The following is a 21,217-nucleotide window of genomic DNA, read 5'->3' on the forward strand; positions in this document are numbered from 1 at the left end:
CAAGGCATCCCAGTAGAGTACATCAGCAGTGCTTCTACCAGGCATCGCCCTGCTGCCATCACCAGACCAAATCTCCCTGCGAGTGGGCTGTGGGAACTGTCTCATGTCAGGCTGCACCGACCTGCTTCATGCCACACATGCAATTAGGTCTTGCTTCTTCTCCATTAACTCTTAGCCGTTCATTTTGATGAAATGACCGATACTGCAGAGTCCCGTGCTTCCCCACAGAGTGAAGACTTACAGAGGCTGCAGCAGCATGGAATTATCTGTCCGTGAAAAGGAAGATACATTTCAGCTCTAAAGCATTTCCACTTTTATCCTGTTGTAATTTCACAGGATCATTTTTCTGCTGTGCTTAGACTGCTGTTTGTTCTTCCCCTTCTGCCTGAAGGTTTGGAAGAGCAATAGAAACAACAAGGAAATTTGTCCATTAGGAGAAAGAGAAACAGACAAGATGCTATCAATGTACAAAGTAAACAAGCAAGAAAAAAAGAGAAACTTATCTTTGTTCTTTTCACTTTTTCACTTGAAACTACAACAGGGAGCTGGCTTTTCAGAAAAGTGTGCATGTTTTAAGTCAATTGTGTCCCCTTTGGATCTCAAGGTCAGACTGCTTACTTTTTTTTCCCCTTTCACATGATATGTCCTGTATGTTCAGCTCATGGGCAGGAATAGTCTACAAGACCATACTGACAATGAAAGCACATTTGCATCATGTCTGTACTGATATTACCAAAAAGAATAGTGAACAGGAAGGAAAAGCAGCCAGTAAAGCTACTTCAGGATGCAACAAGAAATCACCTTTGGCAACTGCATCCTAGTAACTGTTGCTATAGAAACTTTAGCTACCTTTATCATCACTATGACCTTGATTTTTCTTAACAGGGTACATTAAAATAATGTACAGCATGGGGCAAGATTCTATATGGTTTGGTAAATTCTGCTGTCACTGAACTTATTTCATAAAAAGGATGAAGGAAGGACCATGTGGTGTAATGGTCCTCAAAGTTTTTAAGTGAGTCCTAACTCTTTCTAAAGTATCATCGGGAAAAAACTTTGTTTCTTCTTGTGTTGAGGAATTTTACTAAGGTAATTAAAACCAACACGTAAAATTGCATCAGATGCCTGTTTTCATAGTCACCATGAGTACCAAAACCAACATTTTTATGGTAGGTTCTCCACACCACCATACTGTCAGCAAACTCATCGCGGCATGTACAGCAATGCAGCACTTTGAAAGTGGTATTCCTTTGCCTTTATGCATCCTCCACGCAGTGATTTAAAGTCACTTGCAAAGGCTTATCACACCCCTCAAGGGTAGAGAAGAAACACCCGTGGTGCTGAGGAGCAGCGCTGCTATCGGGTGCTTCCACCAACACTGTTTTGTGTTGCACAGCCCAGCGCTGCAGCTCTCGCCCAGCCCTTGGCAGGCGCAGAGCCTAGGATGATGTGTATGTCCTCCAGAAGAACACGTCAAACAGCATGCTCTCCCACAGCTCTTAGTCCCCTGACTATGAGCAAACGTGCCCAGTAACACAACTCCAGCTGGGCTGGAAATTTGGGAACTGCAGCGGAGAATAAGGCACCCAGTCAATTCTTTTATTCTGCTGCTAGCAGTTAGGACCACTGCAGCTCTGAATTGCCTGAAATTAAATCTGTATTATTATTATTATTATTATTATTATTATTATTATTACTTATTGTCTTAATATCAGAAGGCCCCAGATTCAGGCCATGTTGTGTTGGATACTGGAAAAGTAGGGTGAGAATAGCCCCCTTGGCTTGGAGGATTTGCATTTCAGAGGTTCAGTCCATGGATGGGTGAGGTGAAGGTGGTGCTCAGGTGTCTTAGTTGCATATATTCATAGATTCATAGATTCATACTCCTGGGCAGTATATTCATTCATATATACTCCTGGGCATATATTCATTCATATATACTCCTGGGCAGCGACAGGAGTGGATAAAGTCAGGAGAAACAACCAGTTGCAGGTGATCTCTGGACTAGCCAACTTCATCACGCAGGTCGTAGTCTGGCAGCGTGTGTTCAACTTGGTGCACGAACGTGGTCTGTCACACGGAATGGACTTTGGCATGTGCCTGGTGAGACTGCTGTGTTCATAACACTCACTAAATTCAGTTCAATGGGATACAGCCTGCTGATGAGTGGAAAAGGCTGGAAAGGGTGGTGGAGGGAGGAAAGAGATACAGTTCCCAAATGTGACTTCTTCAAATGTCATCAAAGTGAGGATATTTTGGAAAGAATGAAGTGTGTTGTTTAAATTACTAGAGCTAATAACTTAATTAGATTAGTAAGGAATATTAATGTATTTATTACCAACCTGCAGACTTCACAGCATACCTTAAATGAATAAAAAAAACCCAACTAGATTCTGATGTAAATCACATAAACTTTTCCATCTGCTCTGTGTTGGTTGCAGTGACACAAGAGTGAGAATGGTTTGCTCATGGTGAGAAAGCCTCTCACTTGAGTATGAGAAAAACCACAAAGCAAGTATATCACCTGAAAGATGCTCCAGAGGCCATGGGCATAACTTTATGTACTATACAGGCTTAGAGGAAACAACACCGGTCCGCACTCCTAGCGATCAGTTGTGTATTTGGAAGATCATTTCGCTGGTTAAACAGCAGCAGTAGGGATTAAATCCAAATCCACTCAGTTCTTAAGGATGGGTTCTTAAGCACTATCTCTTAGTCAAAGCTGTAATAAGCTGTAATAAACCCATCAGTACATGAGAGAAGCAGAGTGACAATGGGCTACAGTCTTCATTAAACAGTAAACTATGATTATGATGATAAATTGTTGCCTTACATTTTGTTCGATGGGTTAGACAGAAGATCTGGTGTCTGGCCATTGGATTAAGTCAGAAGAAATGAGAGTTTTCTTACCTTGCTGCAGCATAACGTCTAAAAAAGCCACCTTGCAGCAGAGGGAGTTAAGGGCTCAGGAGCACAAGTAGTGTTCTTCTCTATCCTTCCAGTTGCAGGGAATGATGATGGAAGAACAGGAAGAGCCAGAAAATCAATACTTGGCTCCGAGCTTGGTGTCACCAGCAGAATTTTGAGGTTTTTGATCATGGGTCGCTTTATATGACACCAGGCCTACTGACAACATGGGGTACACATGTCTCAAAGAGGGAAGAAGGTTTTTGCACAGGAGCCAGCAGGGCTCATTGAAAGAGCTTTAAACTAGATTTGAAGGGAGAAAAGGATAAAAGCAGTCTTGCTAGAGATAAGCCTGGGTGTAGCACGCCAGTGTTTCAGGGATGTTGTCCTAGCAAGGTCCTTTGGTCTGCCGTCTCAGTGGAGGTAGGGATGGAAACTCATGTGGCAGCAAAGATGCAAGGGCTATTCCGTGTTAGAAACCATGGAAGCACCTGAGAATGATCATGTAGGAATTTGGGCTTCTCCCTCCAAAAAGGTGGTGGGATTGATAGCCCAACTGAAGTGCATCTACACCAATGCACACAGCATGGGCAACAAACAGGAGGAGCTGGAAGCCATTTGCAGTAGGAAAACTATTATACAATTGCTAAAACAGAAACATAGTAGGATGACTTGCACAACTGGAGTGCTGCAATAGATATAAACTATAATGGCTATAAACTCCTCAAAAGGGATAGGCAAGGAAGGAGAAGCAGTGGGGTAGTCCTATATGTTAGGGAGTGTTTTCATTGTCTAGAGCTTAATGATGGTGATGATAAGATTGAGTGTTTATAAGTAAGAATCAAGGGAAAGGCCAACAGGGCAGATATTATGATGGGAATCTGTCATAGATCACCCAACCAGGATGAAGGCGGAGACAAAATATTCTGTAAGTAGCTTGGAGAAGTCTCTAGTAGCCAGCCCTTGTTCTCTTGGGGTCTTCAACATACCAGATGTCTACTGGAAATGCAATGCAGCAGAGAGGAAACAGTCTCGGAGGTTCCTGGAGTATATGGAAGATAACTTTCTGACAGCTGGTGAGTGAGCCAACTAGGGAAGGCGCCCTGCTGGACCTGCTGTTTGTGAACAGAGAAGGACTTCTGGGTGATGTGCTGGCTGGAGGCCATCTTGGGCACAGCTGTCACGAAATGATAAGAGTTTTTGATTCTTCGAGAAGTAAGGAGAGGGTTTAGCCAGACTGCTACCTTGGACTTGCAGAGGGAAGACTTTGGCCTGTTTAGGAGCCTGATTGACAGAGTCCCTTGTGATGCAGTCATGAAGGGCAAAGGAGTCCAGGAAGGCTGTACATTCTTCAAGAAGGAAATCCTAAAGGTGCAGGAGCCGGCTGTCCCTGTGTGCCGAAAGATGAGCTGGCAGGGAAGAAGACCAACCTAGCTGAACAGAGAGCTTTGGCTGTAACTCAGGAAAAAGAGAAGAGTTTATGACCTTTGGAATAAGGGGCAGGCCACTCCGGGGATCTGGACAGGCTGGATCAATGGGCCAAGGCCAATTGTATGAAGTTCAACAAGGCGAAGTGTCAGGTCCTGCACTTGGGTCACCACAACCCCATGCAAAGCTACAGGCATGGGGAAGAGTGGCTGGAAAGCTGCCCAGGGGAAAAAGATGTGGAGGTGTTGGTCAACAGGCAGCCGAATAAGAGCCAGCAATGTTCCTAGGTGACCAAGAAGGCCAATAGCATCCTGGCTTGCATCAGAAATAGCGTGGCCAGCAGGACTAGGGAAGTGATCGTCCCCCTGTACTCAGCACTGGTGAGGCCGCACCTTGGATACTGTGTTCAGTTTTGGGCCCCTCACTGCAAGAAAGACACTGAGGTGCTGGAACGTGTCCAGAGAAGGGCAACGAAGCTGGTGAAAGTCTGGAGCACAAGACTTATGAGGAGCGGCTGAGGGATCTGGAGTTGTTTAGTCTGGAGAAAAGGAGGCTCCGGGAAGACCTTGTCGCCCTCTACAACTACTTGAAAGGAGGTTGTAGCGAGGTGAGTGTCAATCTCTCCTGCCAAGTAACAAGGAATAGGACAAGAGGAAATGGCATCAAGTTGCACCAGGGGACGTTGAGATTGGATATTAGGAAAAACGTCTTCACTGAAAGTGTTGTGGAGCATTGGAACAGGCTGCCCAGGAAAGTGGTTGAGTCACCATCCCTGAAGTTATTTAAAAGACGTGTAGATATGGCACTTAGGGACATGGTTTGGTGGTGGACTTGGTATTGCGGTTAATGGTTGGACTCAATGATCTTAAAGGTCTTTTCCAACTTAAACAATTCTGTCATTCTATTCTATGATTCCTCTTGCTGTTTGCAAGGGGTCTGATGTCTCAGGCTGAAACTGGTGTTTTTCCATTTGCCTGAAAAGTATCCAGTGGTGGAGTCTGAAACTTTTTTTGTGGATGCAAGTCAGTGACATGCACAGGTCAGTGCATGTTCTGAGCCTGTGAACAAGCCTGATCACGGGCATGTCCTTCCCTTTGCTCCTCCAGTTTCAGCTCCTGGTCAATGTTGCTCTTTATTCTGAGGGGTTTTTTTTTTTTTTTTTTTCTGTGTGTTTGGTTGGATTTGCTTGCACTTCCATCTTTTCAGACCATTGGCACCCCCTGTTTAAGAAATATCCTTCAAATTCTTTCTGATCCGTCAGATGCCTAGAGTGAGAGCTGCTGGGGGCTCCTAGTCAGACCTATCCAGCATGAAGCTTGCCTCTGCGAGTCAGATGTTGGCTCTTAAATGGTAATTAATGGGGAACTGTAAGTCAGACCTTCTAACCATGGTTAGTCTTTAATATAGCAAAACAAGAAAGAGCAGGGAAAGGAGAGCAACCTGTGACTTTCAGGCAGACTGAGCACCCGCTAACAGCAACACCTGGCTTTGGCTTTGGTGCTGCTTCTCAGCCCCTTTCTCCTACGTGACCAGTCACTCTTACAACACTCATTTTTTAAAATATTGCCCTGTTTCAGAATGGGTAGTTTCAACTTGTCAGGTAGGAGCAAATGTCGGTCTAAGGATCTTTATCTGTTACCCTCAACCACTGCACAGTATGCACTCCTTGTTTGGCTGCTGGTCTCCTCCCTCAAAGCCAAGGGAAGTGAGAAGCAGAGAAAAGCACTCAGGCTTGCAACCTAAAGGAGATCTAAACCTCTTCTTTGTGGCCTGAGGACTTTAACATGAAGAGATAGTTTGAGGAAGACTCTATCATGCACATCATAAGCCATGTCCATCCTTCCAGCTCTGCCAGGCTTTGAAACCCACCGTGTTCACCAGAGCGGTTTCCACTCCTCTGGAATTAGCTATGTGCCAACGACACTAGCTATAAATATTTCAGCTTAGTTTCTGCATTCTTGGGCTTAAGTTGTAACCTAAGCAGGAGCACTAAAGGGCCTTTACCACAATATGTTTTGGGTTTTTGTTAATTTTGGTGTGTCTGTGGCATGGACATTATCTCCTCTTATTGCTTCTTTTATAAGCAGTTTGATGTAACAACCCACAGTGTGCCTTTGCAACCTACACCGAATTAACGGGCAGCCTTTCCCTTACAGATGTTGCAGCTGACATTAGCAGCTGTTTGATGCTAACTCCTGGTACCACATGGACAACCCTCCCTGTATTCTCAGGGTCTGAATGTTACAATCCAGCACATGGTTGTTCTACAAATCTTTTATTGCACAACCCTATTGGTCAATGCAGTCTGGATCAGCAGGTTACTTGGCTTGCCTGGATTAAACTCTTGAGCCAGAGCATTTTGTAATTATGCTCCTCAGCTACAACTCGCTGGCATTCGCAATCTATGTTATTTAAAACAAAGCTGTTTCTTATGTTCTTTAATTTCCTGTACCAATGCCAGCTTACAATGGTGATTACAGCCTGATGGATAGGTAGGTAGACTGATGCTTTTAACTTTTCTGAATCAGTGACACTAATTTTATTGTGATCAATTGAACAGCATCCTCTGAGGCTCCTGTGGAGGATGTTATATTTATGTAGCTTGTTGTTGTTGTTGCCCATCCCTGTGCATCAGAGAGGAGTGAAATCCTGTGAAATGCTTTTCTGAGATAAAAGAAACTAAAGAGTTTGCTGAAAAATCCAAAGGGGAAGGCTTAATATTATACATTGAAGATGCTTCAGGAAAATCTTGAGACTCCTTAAAAAAATCCTCAGAGGAAATGGTGTCAGTTGCAGAATGATGTTCTCATGTGAGAGTCTTACGCCTGAATCTCTGTAGAGTGTTTTTCTGGGAAGGGAAGCAGCATTTTGTTTTATTTTCAGTGTTTTTAAGGCTTTCCCACACCCCATGGGTTATTGCTGCTGTCAGCTACAAAAGAGGGTGAGCAAGAATAAGGAGTTGAAAAGTAGGATATTTTGTCTCAAGTGTCTAGTCTCCGTAAGAAGGATGTGAGCTAACATTAAGAGCAGTTTTGCGCTGGAGTTCATGCTTTTTGTGCTGAAGACACCTTGTCTGAATGCTCTGTAGTATCAGAGAACCGTGTACACTCACTGTGGAGTCAGACAGATCTTTTCACACCGACAATCTAGTGCTGGGTGGAAAAGGTTTGAGAGACACATAAAGACAGAATGAAACATGAAAAAACACTAAATGTATTATGAACAGAAGATGTTAGTCTGAGGTACCATTGCTCACTTTCACAGTCAGAGGAGTTGCATCTCCATGTCCTAGGGCTTTCCAGGCAGTTGTGGTAAAGTGCTTTGAGCAGTTGCTGTAATGTTTTTCTGCATGCAAAGAGTTTCCCCAGGAAGTAACATTGGCCGTGAACCTGAGTGACTTTGTAGCCTCTAATCTTGCAGTGCCGAGAGGTTCCTGTGAAAATACATCTAAGTGCAATGCTCCTAACATCTCCTTTCTTTCAGGCTTTCTTGTTCAAAATGATGAAGAGATTAAAAGGAAAATCTCTCTCACATTGAAATTATTGGCAAAATTTCCATTTTACTTAAGATTTAGGCAATTTATTCTAGATGAAACCTAATTTGCAACCAACTGCCCCGTCTAGAATTAAGTTCACCACTAAAGTAATCACCATCAAGTTTCTCACAGCTGTATTCAGATATTTTATCCATTAGTAATAACATTAAAATATGAGAGATGAGACCGGCTCAATGGAGCCACTTGGGATTGATCTTTTGTGGAAGACTAAGGAAAATCTGTCCACCTCTGGACATGATCACTTAGTTTCCAGCCAAGAACAGAGTGTGAGTACAGTCATTTTTTCATGGCAAAAGGAATAAGCCTTGCAAAAATTTTCATGTCCTATCTGGACACAATGCCCTAGCTCAAGGGAGCAGAAAGGATTTCCTTCTCGGGAACACGGAGGATCCATTTCTCAAAGCTCTTGAACAGTGTCAGCAGCACGTCACGGGCACTGAAGGCTGTCTGCAGCAGCAGATCAGAGGCAGAAATCTCATGTCTCTATGGCAGAGAGTGACAGCAGATGCTGCCTTTGGGAGAGAGATTTAGTGAAAAGGCTGCCTCAAAAAAAGACGTGGATATTCAAGAGAGATTCAATGTGCATCTGCATATTTTAGGGGGAAAAAGCTGAGATTTCTGCATTTTATTCTCTTCTAACTCAGTAATGTTACTTTAATTTTTATTCAAATGTGGCCTTTATCAGGAAACAATAGGTAGTCAAAGTAGGAAAGATCTAGAAGGAGACATTTCTAGGCTGGCAGGAAAAAAAATCTCTATTTTTCTTTCTTTGTGAGATATAGTTACTATTGTCTAAATTCTCACTTTATATAAAGGAACTTGGTTCTACCTAAGGTGACAGAATCACTTATTATATTCTCACTTGTATGTTTCATTTAATTCATTAAACATCAACTGTTTTTTTCTCATTTTTTATTGCTTTTTCTGAAGACTACTGCAAACAAGGACATGCACATGTTTTTCAGTGCTTCAGCACTCCTTTTCTCAGCATTCAAAGCAGACTTACTTAAAAATTTGTGCTTGACTAATGATATTAAATTAAGCTTCTTAAAATGTTGTTGAATGTCTAATGTTGGTGGCTGACACCATAGATTTGTATAACTTCAAAAGCCATAGCCATATATTCTCATCTTGACATGTAATAGAGTTGCTATCCTGAGCTGTAGAGATTTGATTTATATCGATATAAAATTAATATATATATAAATCCTTGATTTTCTTACTGAGACATACTCTGCTTTCTCAGGAGTCAATTTCTTTTTTGGGTGGCATTTTAAAAGTTACTTTTCATTATTTATATTATTGCTATGCATTTTGATTGTGGCAATATTCTGCTTTGGTAAAAAATAGCTGTGGCCGAAACACCCTATGGGTTACTGCTAAGGAAAAAAGAAGCTAAAAGCTGTACATATTGGACACACTCTACATGACCGATGAAGTGTCTAAAATGGCTGGATTTTACAATAATTGTCCTATCTGAAAGCAGTTCGGAAAATTTTGATTCCTCCATCTCACAGGTAGAACATCAAGCTCACCATCTGCTAGGACAGCGGGTATTGGTGTGTTATCAAAACACTGCCTGGAAATTGATGTCTCTCAATGTTTCTGATCTCTGACAAAATGCTTTCACAACCCCTCTTGTTCCAACCACCCCTAGTTGTGTCAGGTAGAATTTGCACCAAATCACACCAGGTTCATCTCTATCTGAATCATGAGGAGAACAGAGACAGCTGGCATTACTGCAAGTCCTGCTGAGATCTGCTGCTCCAGATAGTTAGATGGTTCCCAACTAACAAATTCCCAAATACTGTAGGGCACCAGGACACTGGCAACATCCTTAATCTCTTATTCTTTCCCTACGATACATACAGCAGTAAACCTTTGTGTATTGCTCTATGTCTTCAGTTTCTGATGGAGCATATCTTATATTTGGAAAGCAGCTTGTGATATGCAAGAGATGTAGGGTCTTTTGGCTAGTCATATTGCACCGTTCTGGAGAGAGGGAGACTCACTGACCCGGGATCTCTTCCACCTTGTGTTTCATTTGATGATGCAATTCAATACTTACGTAGTACCACTGCTGGCTGTAAAGCAGAGAGCGTTCTTTTCCTCTTCTGGCATAGGAGGCCAGAAAATTACTTGTAAAAAATCTCATAGTTTAATGAGAGCCAGTGAAATTCATGCTGTCTGCATGCCATTTGATACGTGAATCTGCAAGACACACAAAGAAAACATTTTCCTGGCAGAAACAGAGAAAATGTCATGACCCCAGACTACGGCGGTGAGTGAAACCAAGGACTGAGTCTCTTAGATTAAAGATTTAGTCCTTGCAGGGGGTGAGTACAAGGTCAGGCATAGTAAGCAATCAGGAAGGTGCTCAGATGACACATGCTGATGTCATCCCGCCAGTCTCAGGCTACGTAACTGGAAAATCAGGTTCACCATCACAGTGTTACCCACAACAATAACAGGAGACATCAAATTTCTGATTCTTAGTTAAGAATAAGTGCCAAGAGAAAAAATATTTAAGTCCTAGTTAGACACCTAATTCTGACTTATTCCAAATATATGAAATGCTGGGCCTTTATTTGCCATTGCAGCTGGAGCTATGGTTACCATTTCCCAGTTTATCCTTTCAAAGGAAAAATAAGATTGCAAAGATCTTCGGTATTGTGCAGTTAGCATCCACCTGGTTCTTGTGTTTTCATCCAGTGGAGGATGAGCATCCGTGTGCTTAACCAAGAGCGTCTATGATGCATTTAATGTATTGTCTTTCATGTTTTGCAGTACATGCCCTGAGGGGTATATATGTCTGAAGGCCGGGGAAAATCCTGACCATGGTTATACAAGCTTTGATACTTTTGGCTGGGCCTTTCTCTCTTTATTCCGTCTTATGACTCAAGATTATTGGGAACGTCTTTATCAACAGGTAGGAGATTGTTCTATTACTGTTAACAAGTATAAAATAAACACATCATCTTGTTACAGTTATATATCCAATAATTAAGGACAAGAAAGAATTACTGGTTATTAGGTGAACTGTCCTGTGTGTGTTGTGGACAAGGACCATCAATTGTTACAGTTAGTTTCTTTTCTTAGAAGTGATGATGCCAAAAGACATTAGACTGAATGTTTGGGGAAAGGGCAGAAAACTGGTATTAAGCAAAAAACACTTCGAATTCACTCCTGAATCTAAATGAAGTTCACCACTTAAGAAAGATCACCACGTCATCACTTAATGTTTTTTTTTTCTGGTGGCTGGTTTCATTCTTTTAACGTGAACTAATCTTCTGAGTCCAGTTCAAAAAAGGACCAGAGAAGCACCTGTGTACTTGCATATCTTGTTTTACAAGGCATGATAATGAACACAAATTCAGCAAATGGCAAAACTGCCTGGTACTGAACTGGTTTCAGTTCTCCCTGCTGCAAGCTTCTTATCGTCGACACCTGACAGACAGGGAAAATGGAGTCAGAGTCAACTTACAGTCATGGGTGCAAGGTGGTTTGCTAGTAAATGCTCATTTTAGCATGTATTTCCTGAAATATATGCCATCTCTGAAGAGAAACAGATGATAGTTTGATTCTGAATTATTATGAAGCTGCTGAAAATTTGCTTCTGCATCTCAAAATTGCAAAACCAGAGCATGCTCCTAAGGAAATCAAGGGAGCTAATGTTGACATGCTACTCTGAAGGTATTGAGGTAGTCATCTTTGAAGGTACTTGGGGATTTCAGCTTCATGTGCAGCCAGCTATACAATTTCATTCAAAAAAAAAAAAAGTAAAACAATGAAATTGAAGATTCTTTAAACAACAATATTCACTGACTTGGCACAAAGCTGTGTGTACAAATCTGGAAGGTTGAAACTGTCACGGCAAATAATGATGAACATCACTCCTTTTTATAATTTGACCTCATAATATGGCACAGTGGCTTCTATCACAAGTATCATGTCATTAACCATGGAACATATCCGTAATATAAGCTCAGCCTGTTACCCTATACTTCAGTTGTACCTATAAATCCAGTGGAGAACCAAGCAATGCAGTTAATGGTGCCCAAGGTTTCATTCTTTTTATCCTGAGGTAGATGTCTGAATAACTTCCGGATGAGTTACACCCAAAAATTATCTTCCCCCCCCTCCACTGACTGTAAAGGACCTAGACTGCAGATATCTGAAGGGATACAACATGAATTTCACTTGAAAGTTGCTGTGGACAAAAATAGATTGAGCTATGTAGGGGAAGCTTTCACTGCAACTAATTGTAAGACAATCTATTCTCGAAGAAAACCAGTGAAGATATTTGGTAAGGGAGGAAAACGTTCTTCATTTATAAATTAATTTTACTGCAAGGCACATAATTTTTGACTAAGGTATGAAAATTTATTGGTAAGAAGGTTATTTTCTTGATGTGGTGGTTGTTTGTCATCAAAGGGATTCTGTTTGGGCTATTAACAAAGGCTGAATTAGATTATATTGTAAATCTAAGTTTAAAAATTTTTTTTTCTTTTAAAAAACATTGTAAACAAGTATTAGTGATTCTTTTGTGCCTACAGACTCTCAGATCTGCTGGGAAGATCTACATGCTTTTTTTTATGCTGGTCATCTTTCTGGGCTCATTTTATCTGGTCAACCTGATTCTGGCTGTTGTGGCCATGGCGTATGAAGAGCAGAACCAAGCCACTATTGCTGAAACAGAGGAGAAGGAAAGAAAGTTTCGGGAAGCCATGGAGATGTTAAAGAAAGAGCAGGAGGTCAGTAAACTATGTGACATGACTAGCCTTGGGTAACTTGAACAGATGGTACCTTGAGATTCACATTCTCTTTATTTTACATTTATGTGATAACTGAAGTAAGAGTTTGCTTGAAAGCGACTTAATGTTTATGGTCCTGGACAGAGTTATTACAATCCTTTCTAAAAGAGAAATGATGGCTCTTCCTGCTAGAATTGGGGCCATTTAGGGTTTACATATCCAGAGCTGCATTGGTTCAACTGTACCACACGTGCCAGCAGAGGAATTTATATCAATTGGCATGTAAGACATTTTAATGACGGTATAACTGCATCTGCATTTAAGCACAGAACAGCTATTCTGGTAGCTCAGCCACGGTCCTAGCTGAGCTGCTTCTACCATCACTTTAGCTCATGTTCATTTCCTCACTGTCTCATTCAAACTGCAGTGAATATCCAACTGTCCAATAATGAAGATAAAGATGTAGGATAACCTGTTTGAAGCACATAGAACTTCATACCTGAACAAGTGAGCAGGTAGATCTTGAGGTTAAGCTTTGCGAAGGATATGGATTTAATGTTATGTCATAAGTTTAGACAAAACAGGGAGGCCAAATGGTGGATGTAGCCATATAACCTTAATTGCACTAGTTAATTTGCCTGGGGTTTGTGTGGGGTAGAAAGCCTCTATTAAGCAGCTGAAGAGAACACTTTTGGTGCTGTGAACAAGAAGACAATAAGCAAATTAGTCTGAAATAACACGTAGTTGAGAGAAATAAATCCTTGATACACAATACAAACTAATATACATAATTTTCTTCAGGGCCTAATCCAAAGCCCATTTAAATCCTTGGAAAGAAAACAGAAAATGCAATTCACCCTTGACAAAGTGCTAGTAGAGGCTTATACATTGTTTAAGTCCTTCTAAAGATCCTCTTTGATAGTTTAAGTAATAGGTAAATGCAATTTAGCCTATGTGCAGGCATTTTGAACAGAGTAACTTTCTGCCATAACCTAAGAGATCAAACTGAGCTCCTAGTCTTTCCTATTTTATACAAATTTTCATGTGTTTTAACTCCAGCTGAGCTCTTCCTAATAACAGTCAACTTTGGTAGCCCTAGCTATAATTAAAGATATTTAAGAATTTCCTTTTGAAGGCTTTGGTTTCAGTTAAGCCTTACGTAGACAAAAAAGGAACATTAAGCCCTGAAAGTCAGAATGTGTCAAACCGAAGGTTGCTCATGATAACCTAGGTTGTTCTCGTTTGTCTATATGCTTTATAGTCCTTTCTTCAGCCGTGTGTCATTTTTCCTGTACCCTGCTCAGCACAAAGGGTGGACAGTGCATGACTCAAGAGCATCTCTTTACTTTCTCGTCATTTGTTTCGTAGCCTTAGGCCAGCTCGAGCAGACTTCCCAACTCGGGCATTCAAAGCCTGCTTCAAAGACAAAATGACTAATATCCTCAGAGTTTTTTCAGTGCCACTTGTCACTGCTCAGACTCTGTGTGCTTTAAAAACACTCATTTGTATTTGCAAGACTCCTGGAGAATTATCCTAATCTTACAAAAAAGAGACTTCGGAGTAGAGCGATTGGGGTCCATCGTGTTCACTAGTGAAGTCTAGTAATTCTGCAAATCAGCCCCCAATGTTTCAAATTAGACATCTGGAAGAAGAGACTCAGGAAGGTGAATTGGGTGGCTCCACCACGTAGCTTTTGGATGTCCTTCTCAGGTGTCTCACCCCAGTGAGGGCTACTCAGTTTTAACCTAGCTCTCCAAGCCTTTTTTAAGATCTTGGCTTTAACTTTCTTACTGTACCACTAAATTCTCAGGTCAAGTCCTATCTCCTGCATAATCCCCATGTCAGGGCTCATGTGAGCTAAGCTTCTCTCCCATCCTTCAGCCACCACCCATCCTTGACAGACACACCCGTCCCACACTCCTTTCCTGCCCCAGTTACTGTAGTGGGTTATGGCTTGCAATGCCTGGGGGTCAGGACACGGTCCAGCCACAGGAACCCAATCAGAAAAGGTAGATAGTTGGCATGTGGGGACATCCTCCATGCCCTGAGTAAAAACTTAGTTCAAAATCCTTTTTCAACAACTGAAAAAGTTACGTAGGGCAGAGCATTTCAACCCAAGCAATAGGTAAGAAAATGCTAAGAAACTGAAAATGGGTTTATTCTGCAGTAAGTAGCTTAGTAGCACAACCTACGATATTTTCTAGATCGATAAAATATCATGGCAATCAGAAAGGAAAACCAAAACTCTTTAGACCAGCTTTTACGTTGTGCAGTATAAAGAGAGCACGAATACTATTGATAGGCCTGCTTGGGGACCAGCAGTCAATTTACACAATTGGTTTAACACGTTCCTAAACCTGAACTTAACACCAAAAGTCTTGCTGAATCTTTATGAGGAGAAAGCACTTCAGCCTAGCAATTAAATCAATTGACTTGAAAAAAAGACGCGCAACAGCCTAGACCAGTGTCTGAGCCCTCCTCCTCGCTGCTCTAAGCAGCTTGCACATGAAAGATATTTCCCACAGGAATTAAGTTTTGTTGTGCTCTCAGCTTGACAGAGCTACTGCTACTCCTTGAAATACATGATTGATTCTTTACGCGACTGTTAAGTGCCTTCACTTTCCTTGGACTGATGCCTGTGGGAGGAAGGGAGTATTTTGCTGCGGAGAGCTGATTGCCTGTTTGATTCTAGTGGCATGCAGACAATAGCGCTGAGGATCCATCCGTTTCTCCTGTTCTTGGGAACCCGGAGAGGCTTTATTTATTTATTTATTTATTTATTTATTTATTAAATTCACTCGCTTTATGTATTTCGGCTGGGGGCTCTGCAGATAGGCTTGTCTCCAGGCCACGGATGTGGCTACCGCTGAGACACCGGCAGCTCCGAACCTGACCTCGTGCTTTGTGCTCCGAGCTCCCCGAGCTCCTCCCGCCCGCACCAAGGGTGGGGACCCGGCGTGCTGGCGTGGGCTGCGGCGTCCTCCCTGCACCTATCGATTCTTCCTCCTGGCAGCTCGTTTGCTTCCAGGGCTGTGGCTTTGTGAGCTCAGGCTTTCGCTTTCGGCTTCTGCTGGGTTTCTAGCAGTGGGTCTGTTATCAGGCAGCTCCTGCAGCGATCCCACCAGATAGCCAGCGCAGTGCTGAAGCACATGGCGAAGCAAAGTCCACCTTATCTCTGGTTAAGCCCACCTTTTTTTTCCTCTTTGCATCTCTCATCATAGTTGCCTGTGCTGCTACTTGGGATAAGTGTTTACAAAAACGTGCCAGCTGAATTGCCAGCTGTTCCTAGCATCCCTCTGTGAGAGGGGAGGAAAGCTCCTGGCAGCCAGCTTGGCTCCCCTCCTGTCTCCAGCCCTCTTGGTTCAAGGGGCTGAACTCCAGTGTGGGCTTAGTCTGAGGTTCCCCAGCTTGAGATTTTTTTTTGACTGGCACCAGAATTGTTGCTCCAGAGAGTGTGTGTGGAGCTTAGACCTGCAGGTGTGTGCAGACAGGCTGTTCCTCTCGTGAAAAGTCAAAGGGTCTTGTTTGTGAGCTTTACATAATTCACATTATTTTACGCGGCCATTCCTAATGCTCCATCACAGGATCTGGGTGGCAGACCATGCATGTGTGCATTTGTACCAGTGTTGCTTGTTGTTTATTTTCCTATGCCTAAATGTAGTGGTTAGAAACAGACTAAGACAAGTTCCAGCCATGTGAGATAGTTTTATGATTAGTGACCACTTGGAATTTTTAATTTATCTCCTATACAACTTTAAAACTTAGAACGAAAAATAATTGCTGAGCAGAGTAATTATTAGTTCTCACTGAGATCCTAAACTCAAATAATAAATTTTATGCCTTCTACCATCTTGTTTTAGGCACTAGCCGCTAAAGGAATTGATTCAATGTCACTTAGTTCATTGGAAATGTCACCTTTAGCATCCAAAAATGCCAAGGAAAGAAGAAATAGGAGAAAGAAAAAGAAATCTTTGGGGGCAGAAGAGTATGGGGAAGACCAAAGGAATCCCAAGTGTGACTACGATGATGGTCAGAGGAGAATGGTAAGCCATGGTCTGAAATGCCACTTATTTCACACTGCACTTCCCTGGATAGGCCAGGCTCTGAACAGGCAATTAAAGCTGAAAGTTTCAGCTGTAAAGAAAAATCATATATATAATATCATGACTGAACTGCAGACAGTCTTTGTTAGAAGAGTGGAAGGAAATATATTACCACTTTATTTTCAAAATGAATTAAAAAATGCCCATTGTTTCTTACAAATCTATTTTGTTTTAAATTTTTTAACTTTTTTTTTTTCCCTCAAGATTACCCACAGTCTGGTTTATTTTCCTACTTTAATTTCATTCATCTGATTATATCTATCCTATCCCTCCCAGAGATAAAAAAAGTCTTAGAAGAAACCTGCAAAGCTTAAAAAGAAAAGAGAGGAGGAGAAAAGGAGGAAACTTGTCTCTGAGGGCTTTTTAGATGCTATGCAAAGATGTTATTAACATTTTTATATTCCTTTGCTAGTTGCCTTCCAGTCAAAACTTTGTGACACTTGTTTCTACCTTCTACTGCAGGGAAAAAAATACAGTGAGACTGTTACTAAACAGGGTTTTATATAAATGTTACTGACATGCATGAATATGAATTTGCACATGCTATATGTATCAAGTGATCGTAAATAGCTTCAGATAATTTGTCTTTGGTTAACCGAGGGCAAAGTTTAGATCAGTTCATTTTGGTTTTTTGAATAGCCATGTAATGGGCTAAGTCTTTTCATATTTTGTTGTCAGTGAATTCAGGGGTATTTGGCAGCCGTAAAAAGCTCATAGAAAACACGTAAGTGATGTAAGTAAATGTGACCAATTAATGACTCCCCAGCTCACAAAATTTACGCAGAGCTGGATTTCTGTAAATGACATGCATTTTTTAATTAATAGTTTTTGCTGTTGTCTCATTGGTTGAGTGGGTCGCGTTAAAAATTACACCTTTGTTAAAGCTAGATTTGCTCTTTAGCTTCATTCTGGATGGGTTTCAAGACACCACGTACCAGAATGACCATGGATTGGAGTTGTGCACTGCCAGTTTGTTTCCTAGACGAATATTTCTTGTTTCCACTTTTCGCCCCTGGATGTCATATGCATGAGAAACATGGGAGACACATTTCAAAGCTTATAGTAAATCTTCTCTGCAAGGCTGTGTCTGGCATGGTTGGAGGGAGTAAGGCTGAGTCATCATTCAGATGCAATCTGAGCAGCTGGAAATGCGTTGCCATCAGAAATCAGTCTCAATGACTGTGCCATGGAAACCCAGGCATGGATTTTTGACCAATTAAAACTTGGTAGCAATCCGAACGGGTTGTTTTTAGTTAGAAGGGGCCTGGTTTTTGTACTCTTTCTTGTACCAGTGTCACAAAATAACATCATTACGTAACTCAGTGGTGTAAGCTACAGAGCAAAACGAAATCAAGGTTTATTTGGTTTGTCTGATTTGTGGATGCTGTGGAGATCTGACCTCTCTTCACATATACTTGGCTCCTGAGAAGGTTCTGAAGAAGCTGAAAATTCTGTACAGGCCATAAAATCAAAAGTATGTTCTGCCTAAATGCTCTTTTTCCAATAATTTCCTCTTCAGATATGAGGGAAGTGGATAGACTTGAATTTCTTATGCATTTTCTGAACATCCTTTTTACTCTGCCAGGGTTTAGGTGTAGGTTTAGTGCTTGACTGCGTCTTGCTGATGCTCTGTCAGAGTTGCACTCTCACTAGCTGATGTCAGAGAGGATCATCGAGGCTGATATTTGGGTGTGAGGGAGACTGCTGTGTTCTGAGGTTACCTACCCGTTAAAGCAGCCATGTGCATTGGGATAATCATTCTATAAACTAATAAACCATATCCCTCTTCTTGCTCTTGTTTTTTGTTGTTTTTTTTTCTTTATCACCTTCTTCCGTCGTATTCTGCTTCTTCTTCTTCCCTCTTCTTCTCATTTTCCCTGCAGTTCATTTCCTGCCCTATTTCTTTATCTCTTCTTCCACTGCAATGTTCCTTCCCTAGCTGTTACGAAGATGTGTGATAACGCAGTAAACTGGAGCTGGATCCCCTTCCCTGCTCCTGTCTTCCACTCCTTGTGCTGCCTTCCCAGCTCCTTTGGCACTGATCAGACGGGGGGGGAGTAGAAGCAAACGAGGTATCACGCTACAAGACGAATGCCACCTTGACCCTTCCTATTTCAGTACATCTTTAACTGTCAAGCATTAGACAAATACCTAATGGCTAGGAATGACTATTCAACCTCTTAACTTTGCAAAGGTTGAATACATGTAATTAAGTCTCTGAAGCACTTGATTTAAAATGGAACTTACTGCTCTCCCCAGACCGTCCTGGCTCTTGAAAACATGTTGCAAAATGTTGTTTCTCTTTCCCCTTTTTCCTTTCTGGGGGTTTCTAGACTCTCCTTGGCATTAGTTATGGTCCCAGTGCAAACTTGGTGAAGCGCAGAACCAGCCACGGAAGCATATTCAGTTTCCGACTCCGTGGCAGAGACACTGGCTCCGAAACAGATTTTGCCGATGATGAGATCAGCACCGCTGGGGAAAATGAAAGCCACCGGGGCTCTCTCTTAATTCCAAGATCTGGGAGGCGTCCAAGCGTGCAAAGTCAAGTGAGCCATAGTTCTCACCCTACTACTCCCAACTACACCCAGACGGGCAAAAGGAACAGCTCAGTGGATTGCAATGGTGTGGTTTCCCTGATAGGAGGAGGCACCGGGGCACTCAACCCAGACCCTACTTCTCCTGCAGGGTTACTGCTTCCCCCAGTTATTATGGAAAAACCTGGGACAGGCGACCTGGTGAGTACTTTATAACTTTTGTATGTGATTCACGCTCTTGTTTCCTTCTTAATGTTGTTGGAGTTTGCTGTAATTGATTTACGTGACATGCAGTCTGCAGTGAGAAACCCAGACCCAGCGTCCTAGGCAGGGTGGGAGGATAAGGGGCTAATCCCACAGCCAACATGTGTCTCGTGCTGCATGGGAGAGGTTCGTGACTTCTGGTGACACTTACTCTTCAGAGCTGGCTGGAGGCAAATACCAAAATCTTGGGTTTGATATGAATTCTCTTTTCTTATAGGGACATTTTTTAAGTTGGTTTCTTTTGACATTTGAGTATCTGACATTGTCCAGTGGCTAGAAAAAGATGTTTTTAAAATGATTCGGTGTGAGTCTTACCATCTTGAGACTGCGTTTTCTCCCGCTGGTTGCTATCTGTTTGCATCTAACTTCTGGTCTTCTATTTAGCTACTTGTGGAGGGATGTTCTCACAGTCTAAAGGCAGATCCCAGAAGGGTTTAGCATCCAGTCCAAAAAACACCCAGGACAGATGAGGAGGTGATCAACAGACTTCAAAACTTGTGCAGATTGCCAGGATCTTTGTTGCAAAGCACCACTGCTGCGAAATATTTAATAAGGCTGTAAAGAAAACTATTAAGACTGATACCATTAGGACCTAAGCACAAATTCACTTGGAAAATCATGAGATGGTGGTTTGGAAACAGCTGCTACACAGGCAGGGCAATTTGGACAGGTTGCCAGTTTGATATGGTGGGAATTAATCTCTTTTTATGTAGATAATCTACATTGGAGCTCATCACTCTTAACAGTCTTTAAAGCAACAAAGTTCTAGTCACTACGGTCAGCGTGGGCAGGATTTATTTCATCTTAGAGATCTAAAATGGATCAGAATAATCTCTCTTCCTAAAAACATCTCTTTCTGTTCACTTTAACTACAAGGGCAGCCCAAGGTGAATATTGCACATGTCTTAAGTCAGGTGAGATGAAGCCTACTTAGAGTAACAAGGTGCCAAAACTGGGTTACATTGGTGGGGAAATAAGCAAATGTGAGTCTAACATGTATTAGGCAAGGTATTTCCTGAAGAGAAAGGCGAGTGAGATGGATCCCAGCCGTGGTGTCAGATTATCAGTAAATTGAGAAGTAGCTTTTTTTCTTTAGCGCCAAGCATCTTCTTCCCTTTCAAGCTTTGAATTGAATTTTTTTCCTCACCTATCCAACCGTTCCCTGTAGTCCTGCAAATAGACTCTCACACTGTACATCAGAGGAGGGGCTGTGCTGCGCGTGGGGAGCTGCGGGGTGTGAGAATTATCTGTTTTGTTGACAGTTTTGAGGCTGTTGCTGCTTTTTCAGATGTTCACACCTATGTTCATTTAGGACTTTGGTACTCTCATTTTTACTCTCCGGAGACAAGGAAGGCCAGTCCTGAGAGGAGTCTCTAGACAGCTGAGCAACAGAAACACCATTTGTAGATAGTGGAGTTTTATTGGACTTAGCTTGGTGAAAAAAAAAAAAAAAGCTGTGCATTAAAGGAGCTGTGGAAGAAAGAGTTCATGGATCTGTTTAAAAAAATAATCTGAACGAAACAGAAAAGTCTCAGTAAATGAGCAGTGGATGTCTCCTGTTTCTCTGTAAGGAAAGCAGCTCTGTGGGCTGCTGAGGCTCTCCCAGCTGTCAGAAAAGGCTTAACAAAACATGAGAGCACTCAACCTTTCACAGGAAATATTGATATTTTA

The 21,217-nt window shown here is 42.0% G+C and overlaps 1 protein-coding gene across 1 annotated transcript in view; it reads left to right on the top strand.

Moving 5' to 3' along the window:
• The window catches only part of LOC104380089 (sodium channel protein type 5 subunit alpha), a 174,209-nt gene that overhangs the window by 42,754 nt on the left and 110,238 nt on the right, over positions 1 to 21,217 (top strand). The window contains 4 exon segments of the mRNA XM_086615079.1: positions 10,679 to 10,820; positions 12,448 to 12,645; positions 16,506 to 16,688; positions 19,082 to 19,483. Of these exon segments, the coding sequence (XP_086471205.1) occupies positions 10,679 to 10,820; positions 12,448 to 12,645; positions 16,506 to 16,688; positions 19,082 to 19,483 (925 nt within the window).

Source organism: Tauraco erythrolophus, chromosome 7 (genome assembly GCF_009769465.1).
Source record: "Tauraco erythrolophus isolate bTauEry1 chromosome 7, bTauEry1.pri, whole genome shotgun sequence".
In the NCBI taxonomy this organism is placed as follows: domain Eukaryota; kingdom Metazoa; phylum Chordata; class Aves; order Musophagiformes; family Musophagidae; genus Tauraco; species Tauraco erythrolophus.